Source organism: Callorhinus ursinus, unplaced genomic scaffold (genome assembly GCF_003265705.2).
Source record: "Callorhinus ursinus isolate GAN/ISIS: 27379988/994484 unplaced genomic scaffold, GSC_fseal_2.0 scaffold24, whole genome shotgun sequence".
Taxonomy (NCBI): domain Eukaryota; kingdom Metazoa; phylum Chordata; class Mammalia; order Carnivora; family Otariidae; genus Callorhinus; species Callorhinus ursinus.
Window position 1 is genome coordinate 2035892 of NW_027397086.1, and position 19448 is coordinate 2055339.

The 19448-nt window shown below is 55.1% G+C and overlaps 1 protein-coding gene across 4 annotated transcripts in view; it reads right to left on the reverse strand.

Moving 5' to 3' along the window:
* Positions 1 to 6459: 6459 nt before the first annotated feature.
* The window catches only part of FUBP3 (far upstream element binding protein 3), a 75634-nt gene continuing 62645 nt past the window's right edge, over positions 6460 to 19448 (reverse strand). For 3 of the 4 annotated variants that reach the window (XM_025888164.2, XM_073905607.1, XM_025888163.2), the window contains 9 exons: positions 18849 to 18923; positions 18256 to 18397; positions 14413 to 14573; positions 13539 to 13612; positions 13168 to 13248; positions 12896 to 12972; positions 10226 to 10297; positions 8754 to 8881; positions 6460 to 7806 (listed from right to left, as the gene is read on the reverse strand). In XM_025888164.2, coding sequence (XP_025743949.1) covers positions 7798 to 7806; positions 8754 to 8881; positions 10226 to 10297; positions 12896 to 12972; positions 13168 to 13248; positions 13539 to 13612; positions 14413 to 14573; positions 18256 to 18397; positions 18849 to 18923 — 819 coding nt within the window. In that variant the 3' untranslated portion in view covers positions 6460 to 7797. The remainder of the gene's footprint in view (positions 7807 to 8753; positions 8882 to 10225; positions 10298 to 12895; positions 12973 to 13167; positions 13249 to 13538; positions 13613 to 14412; positions 14574 to 18255; positions 18398 to 18848; positions 18924 to 19448) is intronic. The other variant, XM_073905608.1, reaches the window with a different exon arrangement.

Here is a 19448-nt window from a genome sequence, read left to right on the forward strand (position 1 = left end):
TGTGCTATGGCGAGCGCTGTGAATTGTGCAAGACTGTTGAATCACAGACCTGTACCTCTGAAACAAATAATGCAATATATGTTAAGAAAAAAAAAAAAAGAAGATAGCAGGAGGGGAAGAATGAAGGGGGGGAATCGGAGGGGGAGACCAACCATGAGAGACGATGGGCTCTGAAAAACAAACTGAGGGTTCTAGAGGGGAGGGGCGTGGGGGGATGGGCTAGCCTGGTGATGGGTATTAAAGAGGGCACGTTCTGCGTGGAGCACTGGGTGTTATGCACAAACAATGAATCATGGAACACTACATCCAAAATGAATGATGTAATGTATGGTGATTAACATAACAATACAAAAATAAAAAAAAAAGTGTTCCCTCTGAGACTATGGATGAGACCAGCGAGGATGCTCACTGTTACTACTTTCAGAAAACAATGCACTGGAGGCCTTGGACAGGGCAGTAAAGCAATCAATTAAAAAAAAATGGCATAAGGATTGGAAAGGAAAAAATAACACCATTTTTATTCATAAATGACATGATTTGGAACAGAAAATCCAGAAGAATCTACAAGCTGTTAGAATTGATAAGGAATTCAAGTAAAGTCATTGGAATCCAGGTTAATATATTTAAAAATTATATTTCTAAAACCAATGACAAAGAAATGAAAAATGAAATCTAAAAAGTACATTTTCAATAACAGCAAAACATCAAAAACCCAGGAATAAATGGAAGGAAAGGTGTACAAGACCCCTCCACTGAAAGCTCCTACAATTCTAGAGAAAAATCAAAGAATTAAAGCAAAAGAAGGGATGTACCATGTTCATGAAGTGGAAGGCTGACTATTGTTGGGTTTTGATACTTCCCAGATTGATGCACAGATTCAGGGCACTTCCAATCAAAATCTTGGCAGCTTTGAATACATTGTTTGTGGGGCATAGGGGAATGATAAATGGATTCTAAAATTTACATAGAGGGGCACCTGGGTGGCTCAGTCTGTTAAGCGTCTGCCTTCGGCTCAGGTCATGATCCCGGGGTCCTGGGATGGAGCCTCGCATCGGGCTCTCTGCTCAGTTTAGAGCCTGCTTCTCCCTCTCCCTCTGCCTCTCCCCCTGCTTGTGCTCTCTCTCTGTCAAAATGAATAAATAAGATCTTTTAAAAAAATAAATAAAAGTTACATGGGAATGCAAAGGGCTGAGGATAGCTAACGCAAGCTTGAAGAGCAGAGCTGAAGGACTCACTGAAAGGCACAGTAACTAAGACAGCGTTGTGCTGGCATGAAGATAGACACACAGATTGAAAAAAAAATGGGAATGCAGTTGTAACATATTCGAATGCACGGTGTGTTTAAAAAATTATAGTCAAAACATTTTAAATACATTTAATATATTTTATTGGAATTTGAATCCAACAACAGTGGAACCCTTGACCCCAGCCTCACACAATTTGGAAACCACTGGTGTGGTCTAATTCCCATGGAAGGGACACTGAGGGATGTGACCTGTTCCAGTGACAGAGGAAGTCAGCCGTCCAAGTAGGGGAAAAAGCCAGGCCTCTGGACTCTCCAGGTGGCTGTTGGCTCCTCTCGACTGAAGAAAAGGCGGATTTGGGGAAGAACTTGTTGATATAGACACTCGGAAGGGGTGACCTAGTGGGATGTTATCAATCCCTAGAACGGAACCATTAATCCCAGGCCTGTCACCACCCGATCTTTATTGTCATCCTTCTCTTAAACACAGCTAAGAGCACCCGACTACACCCCAGAGAATTGAATGTACATGGATTTCTGGAGTGTCGTGTGGACTCCGAGCAAGTGCAGCTGGGACAGTTGGGGGCCCAGGTCCCTGAGCAGGGGTCGAGGCTTCCTGGGAAGTCCAGATTAGAGAGTCTGCTGCGAGAAGGGATCAGAATCCTTTTCAGTGTGCTTGAAATAGGATTGCCTTAAACATCATCTTGCCGGCCAGAATTGGGCAGCCTTGATCCACTCAAGCGCTGGCCAAAGTCATCTCCCACACAGCTGTGGCCCATAGCAATGTGAGTGTGTGTGTGTGTGTGTGTGTGAGTGTGTATGTGTGTGGTGGGGGGTCCTGGCTTCTCCCGGAGTCACCCCACCTGCCCTTGGGGGCCGTTCTTTCCTAATGGCCTAGCTGCCGTGGCTTCACGGGACCAATGAGCTAGACCTGTGGTCACAGAATCCCGGGGAGACCAGGAGAGCCCAGAAGAAGCTAGAGGGTCAGTGGTGAGGCTGATACATTTTTCAGATCACACACTCAGCCCCTCGCATTCCTTGTGGAATAGAAAAAGCCACGGGCGCAGGCAGAAGCCCTGGGCTCAATTATTACTAGGAAATGCCATGATTTGTGTGCTCATCATGCGGCAGGTGTCAAGTGCTTTACATATTTGTCATTGAATCTTAGCTCAGCCCATGACCAGGTAGATAGTTCTTATCCCCATACCGCAGACGAAGAAACTGAGGCACAGAATGTTGAATAATTTGCCATCGGTTGTAGGTTTTGAGTAGTGGGGACACTGCTCAAACCCAAGCTTGAGGGGCGCCTGGGTGGCTCGGTCGGTGAAGCGTCCGACTCTTGATGTCGGCTCAGGTCTTGATCTCAGGGTCGTGAGATGAAGCCCCCCCATCGGGCTCCACGCTGAGCATGGAGCCTGCTTGAGAGTCTCTCCCTCTCCCTCTGCCCCTCCCCCTGTTCGCAGCATGCTCTCTCTCTCTCTCTCTCAAATAAATAAAGTCGAAACAAAACGAAACAAACAAAAACCCCAAGCTTGAGTGTCCACACATTTATCCCCTATACTCTGCTGCCCCAGGTGGGCTGAACCTGCTAGGTCCCTGTAGAACCAAGTTAGGCGGCCTTTGCACACGTGCCATCTCTGTCCACGAAAGGGGCCATGCGGGCAGGTCGCGCAGTCAGACCGAGGTCTGAGCCCGGGCTCTGCCACCTCGTGTCCATAGTATGATTCTGGCAAGAACCCCTTCAAACCTGTTTCCTCATCTCTAACATGAGCCCTGAGAGTAGTGGGGCCCTCGGGGGAAACTACGAGATAGTTGATTCTCCTTGTCTGCCTAGTCACATTCTACAAAATCTCCGAGAACTTGGATCGGCGAATACAGGACCATCGCTCCCGGGGGGGTGGGGAAATGCAGGGTTAGGGTCCTGCCAGCCTCTGGTCACGACATTTCATCAATCAGTGCATAAACGTGTTTTAGGAGTGTCTCCGTTTAAAGGCACCTTACTTAATATATATTGTCGATTCCTGAAGATCAAACTCACAGCCAACCGCCGTGGGACGTATGAGTACCAGACTCCCAGCCCTATGCCTGGGCACCATTTTAAGCAGCAAAATCACAGAGAGAAAAGCACAGACTTTGCAAAACCGTGGCACTAGACAGACTGCAAGATGGATGCCTGCTTATGGCCCGAGAGCCGTGACACGCGGGCGGCGGGGGTTGTCCTTATTTTCGTCGGCTAGAGACGTGCGCATCCGGCAACTCCGACTCTTTGCTGAGAATGACTGCAAGAGCGCGGGGGGTAGGCATTTTAAGATTGTAAATAAATTGTAGCGAGTAGGTGAATTTGTAAATCCGGAACCAAAGACCGTGATTGCCTGTGAGGCACTTAGAGGGCCCAGCCCAGGGTTGGCGCTCGACACTCACTTTTAGGGTGGTTTCCCCCGCCCTATGGACCACCTCACTTGGTGACAGCAGCGTCCCCCAAAGTGACCTGGAGCTCCCTGTGGGCAGCCATTATGCTCCCAAGCCCAGCACAGAACTTGGCACAGAACCCGCCCCTACACTTGTGTGAACAAGAGCAGGTCGCTTAGCTTCTGACTCTGAGCCCTCCTCTGTGAAAGGGGAACAGTCCTGCGTACCCTCCAGGGTGTGCAGACCCTCAGCAAAGGAGATGCCCGCCAAGGACCGGAAGCCCCCCACCCCCACCCCCGCTAGGTGCTACTAGAAGGCCCTCAGGACAGAGGCCAGCAAGGCTCCCCATTGTTGCAGCGGTTCTTTGATGAGGGCTGTCTTTACTTCCCCTTCTACCCCACACGAGCAAGGCAGGGACCCCGGGCCAGCATCCCCTTCAGAACTGAGTGTCAAGCCACTTTCTGGCCATTAATCTCTAAGAGTCTGTCAGGACCATTTGCATTAGCCTGTCTGAAGAAACCCCAGTGGACCAGAAGAGGGCCTTGGGAAACCGAGCCACCGCAGCCAGCTAGGAGCCGAGGCTCCGAGGTGTCCAAACGCCCTCTCGGACCTGCTCCTGCCTCATGCCCTCTGTGCCCCAGCCACGCCTACGGGGGGGGGGGCTGTAGGACATCACGGGGTGGCCACCCCTTAGAGGGGACACGGAAAAGACAGCACCTCCTACCTGACGAGAGGGCAGGGATGGTGATGGAACACGCTGGCTGGAGCACTCCCCACTCCCCCGCCCAAACTCTTGGGTCGGATGGGAAGAGCCCAGCCGGATCCTCGAATCCGGAACTCGGAACCGGGGCAGTGGGCAGAGACGGAGCGCGCATGTGTGGCGGTGGGTGGGAGCCCGGGGCAGAGCGCTGAAGACAGACTGGGCCCCCGCCCCGCCCCCACCTCCCCAAACACAAACTTGTCCTTTCAGTGATGACCATGCAGCTTTTCTTAATGGAACACAATCGCTGAACCTGGTACATTTCAAGCACTTTAGGCTTCCAGGACACCAGACTGCTGATGAAAACCATCTTATGTGGGCGCCATGTTAATGAGAGGCCAAATTTCATATGCTTGCAAACTTTCCCCCCTGCCTCCTGCTGTACTGTACCCCGCCTTCCCCCGCCTCAATAAAAGGTTGCATCAGAGAGAGAGAGAGAGAGAGAGAGAGAGAGAGAGAGAGATTTCCATAATTTATAGTATGGGCATTTCACTGGGGACAAGCGCTAATCTGTACTTACCGATACATTTAAGAAAATGCATCCTCCCGCAAGCCTGCACCATTTATGACTCTTGGCACAAACCGCAATGCTCAGTCTTCAATTAAGGGACACCTTAGGGTTCATTATCACACAATCGCTCCCTGTGAACCATGCCAAATGCTGTTTTGGCACGGAGCTTGGAAGATGAATTAGAAGGAAGTCTTCTCTGTAATGCCCTCTCCCCAACTCCCATTACCATCATCAGCGTTTATGCCCTCCCCCTGCTCGCCCCTCCTTCTTTCCAAGTGGCTTTTACTATTCAATTTCTCAACGTCAAACTCGATTCTCTAGAGGTGTAGTTAAAGATGCCACAGCCCCCTTTTGTCTTCCGGCTCTCAACAGGCCTCAGAATGGCTGCAGATGGGCTGCTCTCCACACCCCTTTTCGGCCTCAAGGAGGCACAGATGCTTTTTTTCCCCTCCTCTTAGAGCTTGGGGTAGAGAAAAGAAAAGGGACCTGAACTGGAAACACACACACACACACACACACACACACACACGTGAGCCATAAGGAGGGCTCTACGCAGGATCCTCACAGCACCGGGCGTCTCAATGAGGAGATGACTCACACGTAAAGCTAGCAGCAAAGGCAGGGCTGCTTCAAATAGGAAAGTCAGTAGCTGTGTTCAGAGCCGGTTGCTTCAACGGACCAGAAGGGAAGGAGGGAAAAAGTGGAGTCGAGGCTCTTCCTCTCTTGACATCCTCTAGTGGGGGGCCTACACTATCCCGCTGTGTCCTGAAACCGCAGGACCCTCTGATTGAAACCTTGGGGTAAGGAGGACACTCCTTTTGTTTCCTCAGTGGAAACACCAAAAGCAAATGGGCACATTTGCTGGCGCTTTCCAGCCCTCCCAGCAACCTGGTGCCCCAGAGCGGGCCCAGGGGCCGAGAGTAAATGCTGCCCAGCCTGCCACACACCACGCGGCTGCAGGCTGAATGCTGGGGCCTGGGGACGAGGGGGGAGCGGCCCAGGCAGCCGCAGCCTGAGAAGCAGCCTGTGGAAGGACGCTGCCGCGGCCTGGGACGCCAAGACCGGCCCTACCTTCTGGGGGCACAACCGCGTGCCAGGGAGAGGGAGTGGGGAAGCGGGCGGAGGGAGGGGCATGCTGACTCGGTGACGGGAAGTGTGCAGATCCGGCTGCCGCGGAGCTGGTCACCACCTCCCTTAAATGAATCTTCCAGCTCTCCTTCCCCTGACAGCGCCTCTGCCTCTGCGCTAGGAGAACTCCTCATTGACTTCCTGGTGTCACACCCACGTCAAGAGCTGCTTAGATGTGACAGGTAAGGGGCTGATGGTAATCAAGGCTCTCGAGTCACGCTGTCAAATTATATGAAGCCATTAAAATAAAATTAGCTTAACGAAGTAGCTAGAAATCTAGGCCGGGCACCGAGTCGGGCTGGTGTAGTGCAAGGCTGCAAATGGCAAGAATCTTCGCTCGATTTTATTCCGGGGGCGGGGGGCAGAGGGAGGGACGGCAGAAAGGAGGGCAAACAGACTAAAAATACTTGGCCCACAAGACGGCTTGTGGACATTTTATTATATAGAGTGTAAAATGAATTGTCAGTCAAATAAAAAGAACATTTTTTTTAAAAACAACATGCATAACATTTTCCAATTGCCTTTTTTTAATAGTTAGACATTTCAAGCATTATAAGGAAAATAAGGAGAAAAACCCAGAAACTGTAACTTCGGTACATTTCAAACGGAATGTCCCTCGGGTCAATTAAAAATGCAAGAAAAAATAGCTTTGACTCCGTTTTTCTTTCCTTTAAAAATACAGGTTATCTGTACAAGACGCACTACAGTAAACACTGGAAATCATATTATCCCTTTTATTAAATCAAAATTATTTAATTCATATGGTGGTTAATACTAGATTTATTTATTCACCTAATTAATTTGACAAATATTAAGAAAATATTTAAAAGAAAAAAGGAAGAAACATCTTGGAATTAAACAACAGTTACTCCATTTTCACGCGGTTTAACGTTCCACAGTGTTTGTTAAAAGTTATATCGAATTTCTTTTTAATATTAAAAATAACAGTATTTATATTTCTGAGAGAAGAGAGAAAGGTTTTTTGTTTTGTTTTAAAACAAGCTTGGAGGTCTTAGATACACAATTGCAACTGGTAATGGAGACACAAAAAAAATGTATGCTAAACACACGGACACATTTTTATATTACCCCTTTAGCACTCTAGAAATTATACAAACCCTATAAAATGCCCCCTCCCAACCCCTGTTGGACAGCAATACAATTATCTGTCTCAATTCAGAATTCACATAATTAATTACAATACATAATAGTTCAGTTTTTTAAAAAATGCAATATAACCAGACAGCCAAGGTAACAAGAAATTAGAAGTAAAACATTTAATGAATTTACACATTTAAGAATATTTAAATACTGTTTAAAAATTTTTTAAAGAATTTGTTACATACCACCTAAGACTTCCAAGCCACTTTCTGTTGCAACAGAAAAAAACTGTAAATAAAAAGACACGCAACAAAACGGAACAAAACAAAACAGAAACACACCGTGTTGAAATGTCACTGCTCTGAGGCACGCGCTGGCGCCTGAATTTTGCAGGTCTCGCTCCAGAGAGAATCCCAGAGCTTACACATTTGAAATAACAAACAAAAATAATGAAACAGAAATTATCAGCAATTTTTAGTAACTAATTTTCCCGATTTTTAGAAAAATCCTGTTAATCTAAATATAGTGTTTCACAGAACAAAACAAAGGTTCTTCATCAAAAGGTTTGCAAATCTAAAAACCTCTGTTACAAATAGGTTTTCGCTCACAATGATTTCGGGGAGGAAGGAGCCGTGGGTCGCTGTTCTACTGCTCCTGCGGAAGGAAGGGGACAGAAGTTAGTGTGTGAGGTCAGCTCTCGCGTCCTCGTCTCGGTCTGGGGCTCCAGAGGATCGGAGGGGGACAAGTCACCCTCTCTCTCCCTTCTGGCTTCTCAACGGGCACGGATACACGGCCCATGTCCCTGTGTCCCGGGATCCGGTGCAGACAAACCCTCTCCTGCACAGGAGGTCCTGGGCGGCCCTTCAAGCAGGGGTGCTGGGGGCGGGGCAGGGGAGCTCGTGCTTCCCCCCGGCCGCCCACCAGCCCTGACACCTGTCTCCACTGGGCCCAGGCACAGAGGGACCATTTTGGCAGTGAGATGACCAACGAGCTTCGGGTCCGGGGCCTGCAGTAACCGGCACGCTGTCTGGGAGGACCTGGTCGGCATTCGGTCCCCTGAAAAGCGCACCTGAAGAATGCCCTGGGGCGGCCTCTGGCCATCTTCCCCACGTTAATAAGAAACCTGTTTCTGGCTTCTGACTGGACCGAGCGCTCCAGGTTCCCGTGCAGGATGAAGACCTGGCGCTCTGCCCGTCCGCTTGCCTTCCTCCTGCCACCCCTTACCAGGGCCTGGGGGCCGGGGCACAGTCTGGCCACACCACCCTCTTTAGGAACAGCAGTGGGTGTGACTCCCGTGGTCCCTAGTGTAGTGCCGAGCCCGCTCCAACTCATAAAGCTCGGCACTCCCGCTGACGGCTGGAGAAACTGAGGCCTGGGAGAGAAACTGAGTGCCATTCGGCACTGCAGTCTCTGGGCCCCGACGTGAGGGAGGATCAGGCACTTCCTTATCGCGGCCACCAGTTCCTCTCCCGCCCGGCCCCACCCCTGTCCCCTCCGGAGGGGAGGAGCGGGCGCCCGTGAGGGCAGGCGCGTGCACAGGCTCCAGAGAAAGGGCCTTTGCGCGCGGGTCTGGGAAGCGCCCGCGGCGCTCGGCTACAGACCTGGCTGTGGGCCTGCGCTTGCCCTAACGTCTGCCCGTAGAAAGCGACCTGCTGTCTGTAATATTCCGCCCAGGCCATTGTGTAGTCCGGCGGGGAGCTGGCCTGAGGAGCGGCGCTGGCAGCGTGACCTGAGTGACGAGGGAAAGCACAGGGGTTAGTGGGGCTGGGGACGACCCGGGGGGACGTAACGGACGCGGTCAACTTGGAGGGGTCCCTTCCGAAAGACCGGGGTAGCTGGAACAAGGGCCGGCGCTGTCTCCCTCTGGATGCCGGCGGCGAGGCCGGCGCTGGGGGAGCCACCGGCACGGGGACGCCGCGCGGCCGGGCGCTGCCCACTGCGGCAGGAAGTGCTCCGAGCTGCCTGCTGCCTGTCCCTGCCCCGCCCCTACAGGTCTCACGTCTGTCACCATCTCTGCCTCTGTCCGCCTGCCCCATAGGCTGCCAGTGCCAGAGACAGAGAGACAGAGACACACACACACACAGAGAAACGGACAGACAGACGGGGCGGGGGGGGGGGGGGGGGGGGGGGGGAGACGAGGAAGGAGGAAGAGCGGAGGAGTGCAGGTCCCCGGCTTGGGCGTGGGGGGCCCCTGTGCAGAGTGTCCAACCCCAGGAGGGCTGCAAACACAGGTCCACACACGTCCCGCGACTCTGGATTTGGGAGGTCTGGGGAAGACTGGGCATCAGGCCTCTCAGCAGGGGCTCTAGGCGACGATGACCTCCCTGACCCCCACCGAAGGCCCCCGGCCATCAACCCGGTGATGATTCCAAACACCAGGGCAACTATTTCTTTGACAGTCCCTGGCCTGATTTTTGCCAATCAGCAGGTGACATCCTCCGCAGTCAAGGCGTGGGAGTGAGACCTCCAACCACACTGCAGAATACGTACAGCGGATTTAGGACTAATTTTAAGAAAGGGGGGGCTCTTTTGGTTGCTGTTGGGGGCTCTTTTGGTTGCTGTTACTAGATGTTTTTCTTCTCTTGTTAAAAAGACAGCTTTAGTTTTTGGCACAGCGAAGAGAACGAACCTACTCGAGAAACCAGCACCCTGGCACCCGCTCCAACTTTAAGGCTCCCTTCCCGGAGCTCTACCTTCCTCCTCCTCCCCCTTCCCTGTCCTGAGGTGGGACCAAAAAGGAGCCGGGTGCCGACGACAGCCAGGGAACACAACGCCTGCTGGTCTGAGTCCTGGCCCAGCGGTTCCAAAGGGGGTGGCTGAGGCCGGCACAGCTGGCCCTGAGCTGTCCTCAGGCCCTTTGGCGTCCAGAAGGGGGGGGCGGCAGACGACTCCACACGTCTCCTCTGACGGACACACGGGGGATACAGGAAAGCAAAGGCAGGGACTGAGACCGAGTCGCACAGGCAAAGTGCTGAAGAGAACAAAGGTGACCGGAAGCCACGGACCATGAGGTCAGACAGGCAGGGGGGCGCTGGGCCTAGGGACCTGCTTGTTCAGAAGGCCGCTCACTCACTCTGTTTTTTGTAATAGTCTTCCCAGGCCTTGCTGTAGTCGGGCTGGCTGCTCGGCGGCTGGCTCTGCTGGCCTGTGCGGAGAACACGAAAGCAGTCAGGCCCCTGTGCCGGCTCCGGGCCCTGCTCTGCGGCTCCCTCGCCCGCGCCACGGCCCGCTCCAGGCCCTGCGGCCCCAGGCAGGCGGCGGCAGGCTGGCCGCGGGGAAACACACGGACGCCCCACAGGGCCTGCACCCGGGCCGACGGGGAGTGACTAAGAGCCCTGTGAGGAGGGGACTGGGCAGGACGGCTGCCCCCCAGGAGCAACGGGTCAGAACAGCCTTTTTGACCCTTCAGATGGAGATTTGAGCTTGGGGAGCCCCGGGGCCAGAGTGACTGCGTCAGAGGCTCCCTGAATCGGCCTTCAAACGAGACAAAGAATCCAAGTGGTGCTGACCGCACTCGTCACCTGGCCCTTCTGTGCACAGACCGATGGCTTCCGCTCTGGACAAGCACAAGTGCAGGAAAGGCACGTGGGAAAACGGCCCGGAGACCGCCGGTGACGACAGGAAGACGAGGTACACACCGCCGAGGGGCCGAGCGCCACAACCCGCACCTGGTCCCGATCTAGCCTCATGCCTTCCTGGGGGAGGTGCAGACGGGGACAGGAGGTGTGCGGGCTTGTTCCTGGCGCGCGAGCCGGGGCGCCTGCTCTGTGTGGCGCTGGCAGCAAAGAGCTGGGGAGCGGAGGGGCAGCGGCCTGCCCCGGGCACGAAGGCGTCAGAAGCCCCGACCAGAGCGACAAGGAGACCTTTTCCTCTGCCGAGGTCAGGGCTGGCTTGCATGCCCACCTGCTAGGACCCCCTTCAGCGCCCTGTCTTGTCAGAACCGCAGCGGGCGGCAGGCGGGCAGGACGCGCTGGTGACCACGGTCACGGCACAGTGTGTCCCTCGCTAGTTAATTTACTGCGGTCTGAGGAGGGGCGTGGGGTGACGGGCGTCTGTGTGTGGGGCTGGGAAAGGAAGTGAGGCGGAGGTCCCCACAGGAAGAAGACCCCCCCCTCCCCGCCCTCGTCGTCCCAGGAGGGCAGGAAGGGCCTCCAGACGATGCAGGGAACAGAACGAGGTGGTTGTGGAGGATGTGGGCAAACAGGACGTTGCTTCCAAACAAGATTTCACTGACAGAAACCGGTTCTCACCGCCCCCTACGGACAAACACAGCTCAACACCACAAGACAAGGATGCGAACAGCCGCGAGAACCCAGGCACTGACTGTGCTTTCTCTCACTCGCCCCACAGGCCTTTGCCTGCGGCAGGCAGCGGAGCCGGGCCTCTGTGGAACCGTGGCCCCAGGGTCACTTCCCCTGAGGAAGGAGGACGTGTCCCCTACCTACCTCCCCCCAGTTTAGGGCTTTCTCACAGAGTCTCTGTCCCAGACAATGGGGCAAATGTGAACTCAGTCTGGGCTGCCTCTTGTCCCAAGGGCCCCTTCCGATCAGAACGGAAGGAAACGTGACCGGCCCTGGGAGCAAGTGAGTGCGGTGAGACCGGCCCGGCGGACGCCAGGTGGGGTGCAGGTGTTCACGGCGAAACTCTTCCTAATACTCTGCACGTTTGAGACGTTTCATTGAAAAAAAATATTGGGATGAATAAAGGAAAAAAATGCAACTATACAATTTCAGAGCTCATGGGTTACTCTGGAAATCAAACCTAAAGCTTTCATTTCTTAGACCACAAAACTGGAGGCCAGAGGAGGGGAAGGTGCATGAGGCGCACACAGCATCGGCCTCCAGACCCCACAGGGCGCTGCTTGTCTAGCTGTGACCTTGAGCCGGTCCCCGCTCCGCTGGGCAGGGCTTCTGCACAGCAGCACTCTGCCCAAAGGGGGCGGCGGGGGGGGGGGCAGGGCAGCAGGAGCCCAGAAGGCGGCCTTAGTCCCTCGTGAGCAAAGCTGCCACAAAGCAGGGTGGCGCCGCGAGGCTCATGGGCAGACGCGCCCAAGGATGCCCTCCAAACACAGACAGGCTGCCGCCTCAGGGGGACAGAAAAACTGAACGTAAGGTTTCTGTTTGGTTTTGGTTTTGAAGGCTGTGCAAGATGGGCTCTACCAGCGATCAAACTCCAGAGTGACTCCTGAAGCTCGTGTGGGGGCCGGAGGGCAGGCCACGTGGGTTGGATGCCAACAGGGACTTTCTCTAACAATCAGCTGTCTTGCCGAGGTGTCACTCAGCACAGCTAATTCTCCAGCTGTGTGCTTTCTGAAAAGTTCAGGAGACAGAAAGGACATCCTTTCTAAGGGAGTGCTGGCGAGAAGAGGAGGAGATGGTCACCAGGAGGCCAGAGCCGGGGAGGGGGCACTGTTTGGTAGGGAAGTGAGGGGAGGAGCTGTGGGCTGGGCCAGGTCCAACCCATCTGTGGGAACAAAGCTGACAAGAGCCCCTAGCTCTGAGAATAATAAAGGAGACGGGAAAGCAAGCTCTGAGAGGTGGGCCAGGAGAGAGCCAGCCGCCACCCTTGCTTAGCTAGAGGCCCACAGGGGGCTTCTCCCTACCCCAGGGGGCTCCCGGCATCTCTGGGGAGGGACATGCTGGGCCTATTGGTCAAGAGATGCAACTAGAGCATTTCAGACACACCAGCACCCTCAGCCCTCCCGTGGGGCACGCGCAGTCCCACCTCCTCCCGGGTCACTTACTTGGGACCTGCTGTGTGGGCTGCTGCCACGCCTGGTAGGTGCTGCCCCATCCCTGGGTCAGAAAGGCCGGAGGACCGCTATGGAGGACAAAAGAGTCACTCGTTCCAGAGCAGGCCACATCCCCGCCTCCTCAACTGGGTCCACCTCCCGCCATGCCACCCGTGGTCTGGCTCTTCACTGCTCCCCCCGCTCCCCAATGGCAGTGGCCACGTGGCGGCCCTGGTCCCGCCCGACCCTAGAGAACCGCACGGACGGAGTGAGAAGTCGCCTACCTCACAGGGGTGCTGTGGGGGTTTCCGTTCACTTTAGCAGCAATGCTCGGGAAGCAGCCTGAGCTCCTTGGAGGAAATGTGCTAAAACAAAGTGAAGAACAAATGAACACAAAGGGCCGGGGACCGCTGGGAGGGGAGGGCCGCTCGGGGATGCCCGCGCCGACCACAAGGCCCTCCGCCCTCTGGGAAGGCCCTCATCCCCAGGACCGGTCGGTGGGCTATGAACAGGGTACAGGGGCCAGCCGAGAGGGGCAGAGGGATGAATCCTGCCCACACCCAGGCTTTTGGCTGGCACTCCCTAGAAGAAGCTGGAAGAGGACTTCTTGAGGTCGAGTGAACTCTTCCTGCTGAGACCGACGCAAGAGACTCACTTTTGATGAGGTGCAGCAGGTGGCTGGCTGAAGGGGCTCTGTCCGAAGGCTCCGGGTGCTCCGAGACTGGTCCCCTGTCATAGGCACAGAGGGGGCTCTCACTTCCTGTCGCCTGCAGCTCTGCCCGCTGCGCAGGCCCACCCCAAGGCCAACTACAGCTTTCGGGGAGACAGAGTCAGGTGATGTAAGATACCCTACGATACTCGCTAGCCTTGCTTCCCCACAGTGAACTCGCCTTGCAGAAATGGCGTCTGCCCCATCGAGTGACCGAAACCACCACATGGCCGATACTGGCACCACCACAGTTGCCCTAGCATGTCACCCTGGGGGTAGGGACCAACCTGCTTGACTCTCCCGTCAATTTAGGCTGGCCCACGGCTCTTTCTGCCATTCTACGTCCCCTTTGAGGTGAGCAGTGGCCAATCTGTCCTCCATCAACACTCCCTTTCTTTATCTGCTTTGAGGTGCCTGAAACTAAAGCCAGAGTCAATGAAAGCCGCCTGTAGGGCTGGCCGCCAGGGCCATGCCCACGGGAGTCGGGGGCGGTGCTGGGGGAAGGCTGCCGCCCCAGCTGCTCGTCTAAGCCTGCAGGGGACCCGGCTCTGGGCCTGAGCTGCTGAGCTGCTGAGCTGCGGGGGCCTCGGTGAGTTCTGCCACAGGGCTTCCTTCAGCGCGCCTGGGCCTGGCCCTGGCCCTGGCATCCCTGGGCCCCGGCCTTCCCCCCCTTGGCAACGTGGGCGGGGTCGCCCTCACATGACATGAGGACCAAAAGGCACAGGCAAGTACAAGGTTCTGGGGAAGAGCAGGTACCTTGGACATCCAAAAGAAAAGCCAGCTATCCTTAAGCCAGGTAGGGGAAGGACCTTGTACGTACGCCAACTTTCTCATCTATGAGATGTCTGGCCACCTCGATCTGTTGAGGAATCCCCCTGATGGTGAATATTCGCAGGTTGGGGTCAGTGTTGGGAGGGGGGTTCCGCTGGAGCTCCACGTGCGCTCCTGACTGCTGATTTATGCTTTTGATGTTCTCACCCCCTGTAGGCAGGCGGACACAAGACAGAAGGGTAAGTGGCAGCAGCGGCTGACCCGCAGGCTCGGCAGTCCTCTGCCGTGAAGAGGAGGAAAGGGTGTCATCTGCACCCCAGCCCGCATCTGAGAGTGGACAAGTACCTTCGATCTACTCAGAAACAGTTCTGACAAACACCAGGGCGCTCTCGTTTGCAAAACCAGACTGAGGAGCGAAGCCAGACTGAGGAGCGAAGAAGCTGGTCCTCTCTGAGCCGGGCTGAGGCCAGACACCCCGCGGTACTTGGCGGTACCTGCGCCAAGGCCTGGAGCCCACGGGTGTGCACGGTGGGGCTGGGCTCTTGGAGGCTCACGGTAAGCCCGTCTCCACTGGGAGAACACAGTCCATCCTCAGGCCCATGGGCCACGGCCTCCAACAACGCCTGGAGCCCACTCGGGCCTTCCACGCCTATCCTGTCACTTCTCCAGCCCCTGCCTCCTCGTGGGGGGGGGGGGGGAGGTCTAGACAGAGAGGCAGCCGAGGATGGGGGTCACAGAGGCCTGGGTGGAGCGGGGTAATGAAAATTTAGTGGGACCCTTTGAAAAACCTGTGAGAGTTCCAGTCTCTTAATGAGATTTGCGTAACAAAAGCTCCAGCAGTGTCACAATGGTTTGATTCTTCTTTTGAAATTTCACAGAATTTACAGATCGGTTCTCTCAACTGGGGGGGGGTGGTGGTGGTGGGGGAAAATACAAGGAAAACCCGGGAGCGCAGCGTTTTGCAACATCAGAAAAAGACAGTCTGGAAGATCCGGTGCAGGCGACCAGAGAGCCCCAAATGATCAAAAGCAAAGACTAAAGGCCAGTCTCTGTGTCACTCTACCCCGCCCAGAGTCAAAATGAACCTCAAATGACATTTGTCATTTCATGGTAACATGTCCGCAATCCTTCCAGCTCGCTGCTGGAGGGCCTATGAAGCAAGTAGACAAGGAGGGGATCCCAAGAGCGGCCCCAGCCCGTGTTGTGTCTTACCTCATCCTCGGTGGGGTGTTACGGGCTCAGAAAGCAAGATCAGAGCCGGGGTCCTGCGGGCCTTCCGGAAGGCAGACGCCACAGGGAGGAAACCAGGAGGCTGCCGGCCTTCGGGGAAAGCTTTGTTCAAATTGGCTCGGGCCCCGTGTCAATTTCGTGGAGGGTGGGTTTCAATTTAAAAGCAAATTAAAAACAACAGTGCAGCCGACCACCGTGCTGTGCACGTGATTCTCTTCGAGTTCTGCGACAGTTTAAGAAAAGCGTCCCTGCATTTTCCACCTCCAGCACGCAGCACTGGCCAATGCAGAAAGTCGCAGAAACGCCTGATTCAGCAGCTCGGCTGGCCTCCGGGTAGGAGTGAACCACCCCCCTCCCCCCCCCGGCCCGAAGGCCTACAACTACCACCCTCTGCTCCGCTGTGAATTCATCCTCTTTGCACCACGGAAAGTGAGCAGCTTTGCTCCTCGGCAAAGTGCTTCTGGGGCTTAAAGAAGGGCAAGAAGAAGGAACTGGAAGCCTTCCTACCACACACCCAGCGCCTGAAGGAGTCCTCCAGTGTCCCCCGGGCGCCACTGGGGTCCAGGGGCAAGAGCACAAAAGGACACGCGTGTCTGAGGCTGAGAGCCCTGCAGCCCAGACGAGCCCCCCTCCAGCGGGCACTCGGACCCGCAGCCCCGCTCCCCGAGGCCCGGGCAGCATGCTAATCAGGTGAAGAGGCAGCACAGAACCGTGCGGGCTGGAAGGAGTTCATTTAAGTTCATCTTCCTTCAAAATGAGGTCACCAGCTTGGCACATGGTGGCTGTCTACAGGCTCATTCAGCAGCCTGTCCATTCTTCCACCTGATGCGGGGCAGAAGCGACCCACCAGTGGCCCCCCGGCTGGACGTGAAATCGTAAAGCAATTAATCAACCTGTTAAAAGGCCCGGTTGACAAGAGCAGGGCCGACCACACTATCTGTCACTGCTGCTGTGTTTATCATGGAAATCCAGCAGGGGCCCCGGGAAGGCGCAGCGTCTGTCCAAGGACTGCGGCTGGGGAGGGGGAGCGCAGCCTGCCTGCTTGCAGCTCCCTCTCCTGTCTCCCTCACTCATGCGCCTTCCCTAAGAGGGTGCACCCCCTCATGTCCAGCCAGTGTGTGCGTGGGGGGGGGGCAGATGGGGGGGGAGGCGGTGGAGAAAGACCCCAGCTGACAAAACTTTGGGCCTCTGAGGCTACAGTTGGAACCGCAGGTCACACACAGATCAGTTACTGCTCCATGCTGTCACCCCTCTCCTGTGGGAGTCGCTCAGGATGACTTTGTCGAGGATAAACCACAGGGAAGGTTCTGCCCGCACCCAGATTTCACTACCGGGAACGGTCGCAGTGAAGACAGGGAGGCTGCGCCAGGCTAGAGGAGATGCCCAGTCACCGAGTCAACCCTCCTTGATAAAACGGTCCTCCAGAGGCACAGAAACCTAGCTCTCCTTCTCAACCTACAGGCACCAACTGGTCTGAATCTCACAGTAGCCCAGCTGATGGTCTGGGTAGCGGATCTGACTTTACCACAGTATGTGGGCAGCTGACAATACCCACTAAACCCTGATCAGCATGTACACCCTGCCAGGAAATGCAAACAAACCCACATCGTTCCTACCACCTTTGAGAGATTAACCAGCTAGAAGACGACACAAAGGAGAAAAACGTTTCAAAGGAGCATACCACACACACACCCCGTCCACGACAGGGCCAGATGCAGACTCTAGAAGGTGACCGAGAGAGGCAGGAGGGACCGCCCCCTTGGGCCGGCACAAGAGAGCATGCTAAGGTAGCCTCAGCTCTCCGTCAAACATGCTCCCAAATCACGGTCTGAGGAACGTTAGCTCTCTCCCAGAGGTCAGAGAGGTCTGGTGGTGGCAGAAATGGGAGAAACTCTGGGGGGAAGCCTGTACTGATCTCCTCCCTATGTGGTCAGACAAGTATGAAGGCAGATACAAAGGCCACAGCCAAACGTGCCTGTGCTGCGGGGCCAGCCCGCTGCAGAGGAGGCTGCCTGGCGGCCCAGAAAGCTGCCTGCCCTTCCCCTGCTCACAGTGAAGGACGGCTAGGGGCCACATCAGCCACTAACAAGGGGCTCTTACCTAAGGTTCCCTACAAGCCTAGAAACAATGAACCAGTCATTTTTTATTTCCCTCCACAGGGTATCCGTTACTCACGGTAAATGTGCTCAAAGGTTCAACACAGTTTTCACATGTGTCGGTAAGGACCAAATACCCAAATCCAGTCAGGACAAAAAGTGACACACTTGTCGAGGGCGACCTTCACTTGAGGAATTATCTTAACTGTTCCTCTGAGCTCCCAGGAGGCAAATTAATCACTAATCGGTCTCTGGACAAACATCCAGAGGCCCCTCAGGCTGGGCAGGGTGCCTTTGGGACAACCTGCGCAGCTTCACCAGGCAGTGGGTCTCACTTCCAGTCTGTTCATACGGGATAACCGACAGCCCACTCTGTGTGTACTTGTGAGAAGCCCTGACCTGGCAGGGTCCCTACGGGAGGCAGCTGATGTCACAGCCCGGGCACCTGCAGTCAAGCGCAGCCAACAGCCCTGGACCTCATGCTCTGGAGGTACCGCAGGGGCCCCGTCTGCGGTCGGGTAGGACAGACGGAGGGGGACCACAAAACCCCATCAGCGGCTCCTCACCTTTGCCTATGACGAGGCCGCACTTATCCGCTGGCACCGGGTAGGTTATCTCCTGGACGCCACCAGGGGCTCCCACGCTCCAGTCGCCACGGCCACGGCCTCGACCTCTGGCCACCGCGAGGCCTCCGAAGCCATCTCTCTCCTGGGAAGGAAGCAAAGCTCGAGTGACGATTTCTGCCACTGCCACCGGGACCACTTTTCAGCCCCAGGGAGGAGGTGAAGTGACAGGATATAATCAGTGCCACACGCTAGAACCTCAGCACCTTTCCACATTTCAGCTTCTGAAGTGCTCTTTCAAAGCCAGAATTAACACAAATCACAGGCGCAAAGAGGATGTGTGCAGACGAGCGCGTGTGGTTACCCAAACAGCCCCACTGTACCCAACTAAAACAGGCAGTCAGGTATAAACTCCTGTGTCTGAAGCCCAGTGCCCTGCTGCAGCGAGTCTTAATTCCTGGGCCCTAACGTCCAGGTATTGGGCGTCGGTTTTCTCCTCCACACCGAGGCTGCCCTTTCCCGTGGCTAACACACGCTGGGCCTACCAGAAGCCAGGCGTCAGAGGCGAAAGAGCCGCGGGCATCTCGAAGTGGTACCTGAGTGGCGAGCAGGCCTCCAACCCTCCCGTCCGCAGACACTGCTGAGGGTAGTCGGGGCACCTCGCAATCCAACTAGCAGAAAGGATAAAAGGCTCTTAAAGAAAGCCAGGTTGTCGTAGTCTCCCCAAAAGGAGGGAAAACCAGGTGCGTGGGCTCAGGGTTTGGGGCCAGAGCAGCCTCCAACATCGCCACGCCAGGCCCCCAAGCAGAGAGAGCACAACCCACGGCCAACGCCTAACAGAAGAAGGTTCCTTTCATTCAGGGGCAGCCAATCTCGTTGGCAGTCTTTGTCCTCTGACTCACTCTGGTACTGCGGCACTTACATTCTTTTTTTATATGTTGAGGGCAAACGTGGTCAAGCCGAGAGCCCCTCCATGGAAGGCAGAAGCTGAGCCGATGCTCAACGTAGCGGACAAATGTCTGGCAAAACCTGCCTATGCTGATTCAGAGTAAACTGAGCACTTACCCATAATCTAAACCAGCAGAAAGCAGAGATGGTTGGAGTGCTTTTTTCCCTGCATTTGGCTTTTATGAGAAACAAATGATGAGTAAACAAGGCAATTTTAGGGATTTCTGTTAAAATGCCTGCATGCGCAT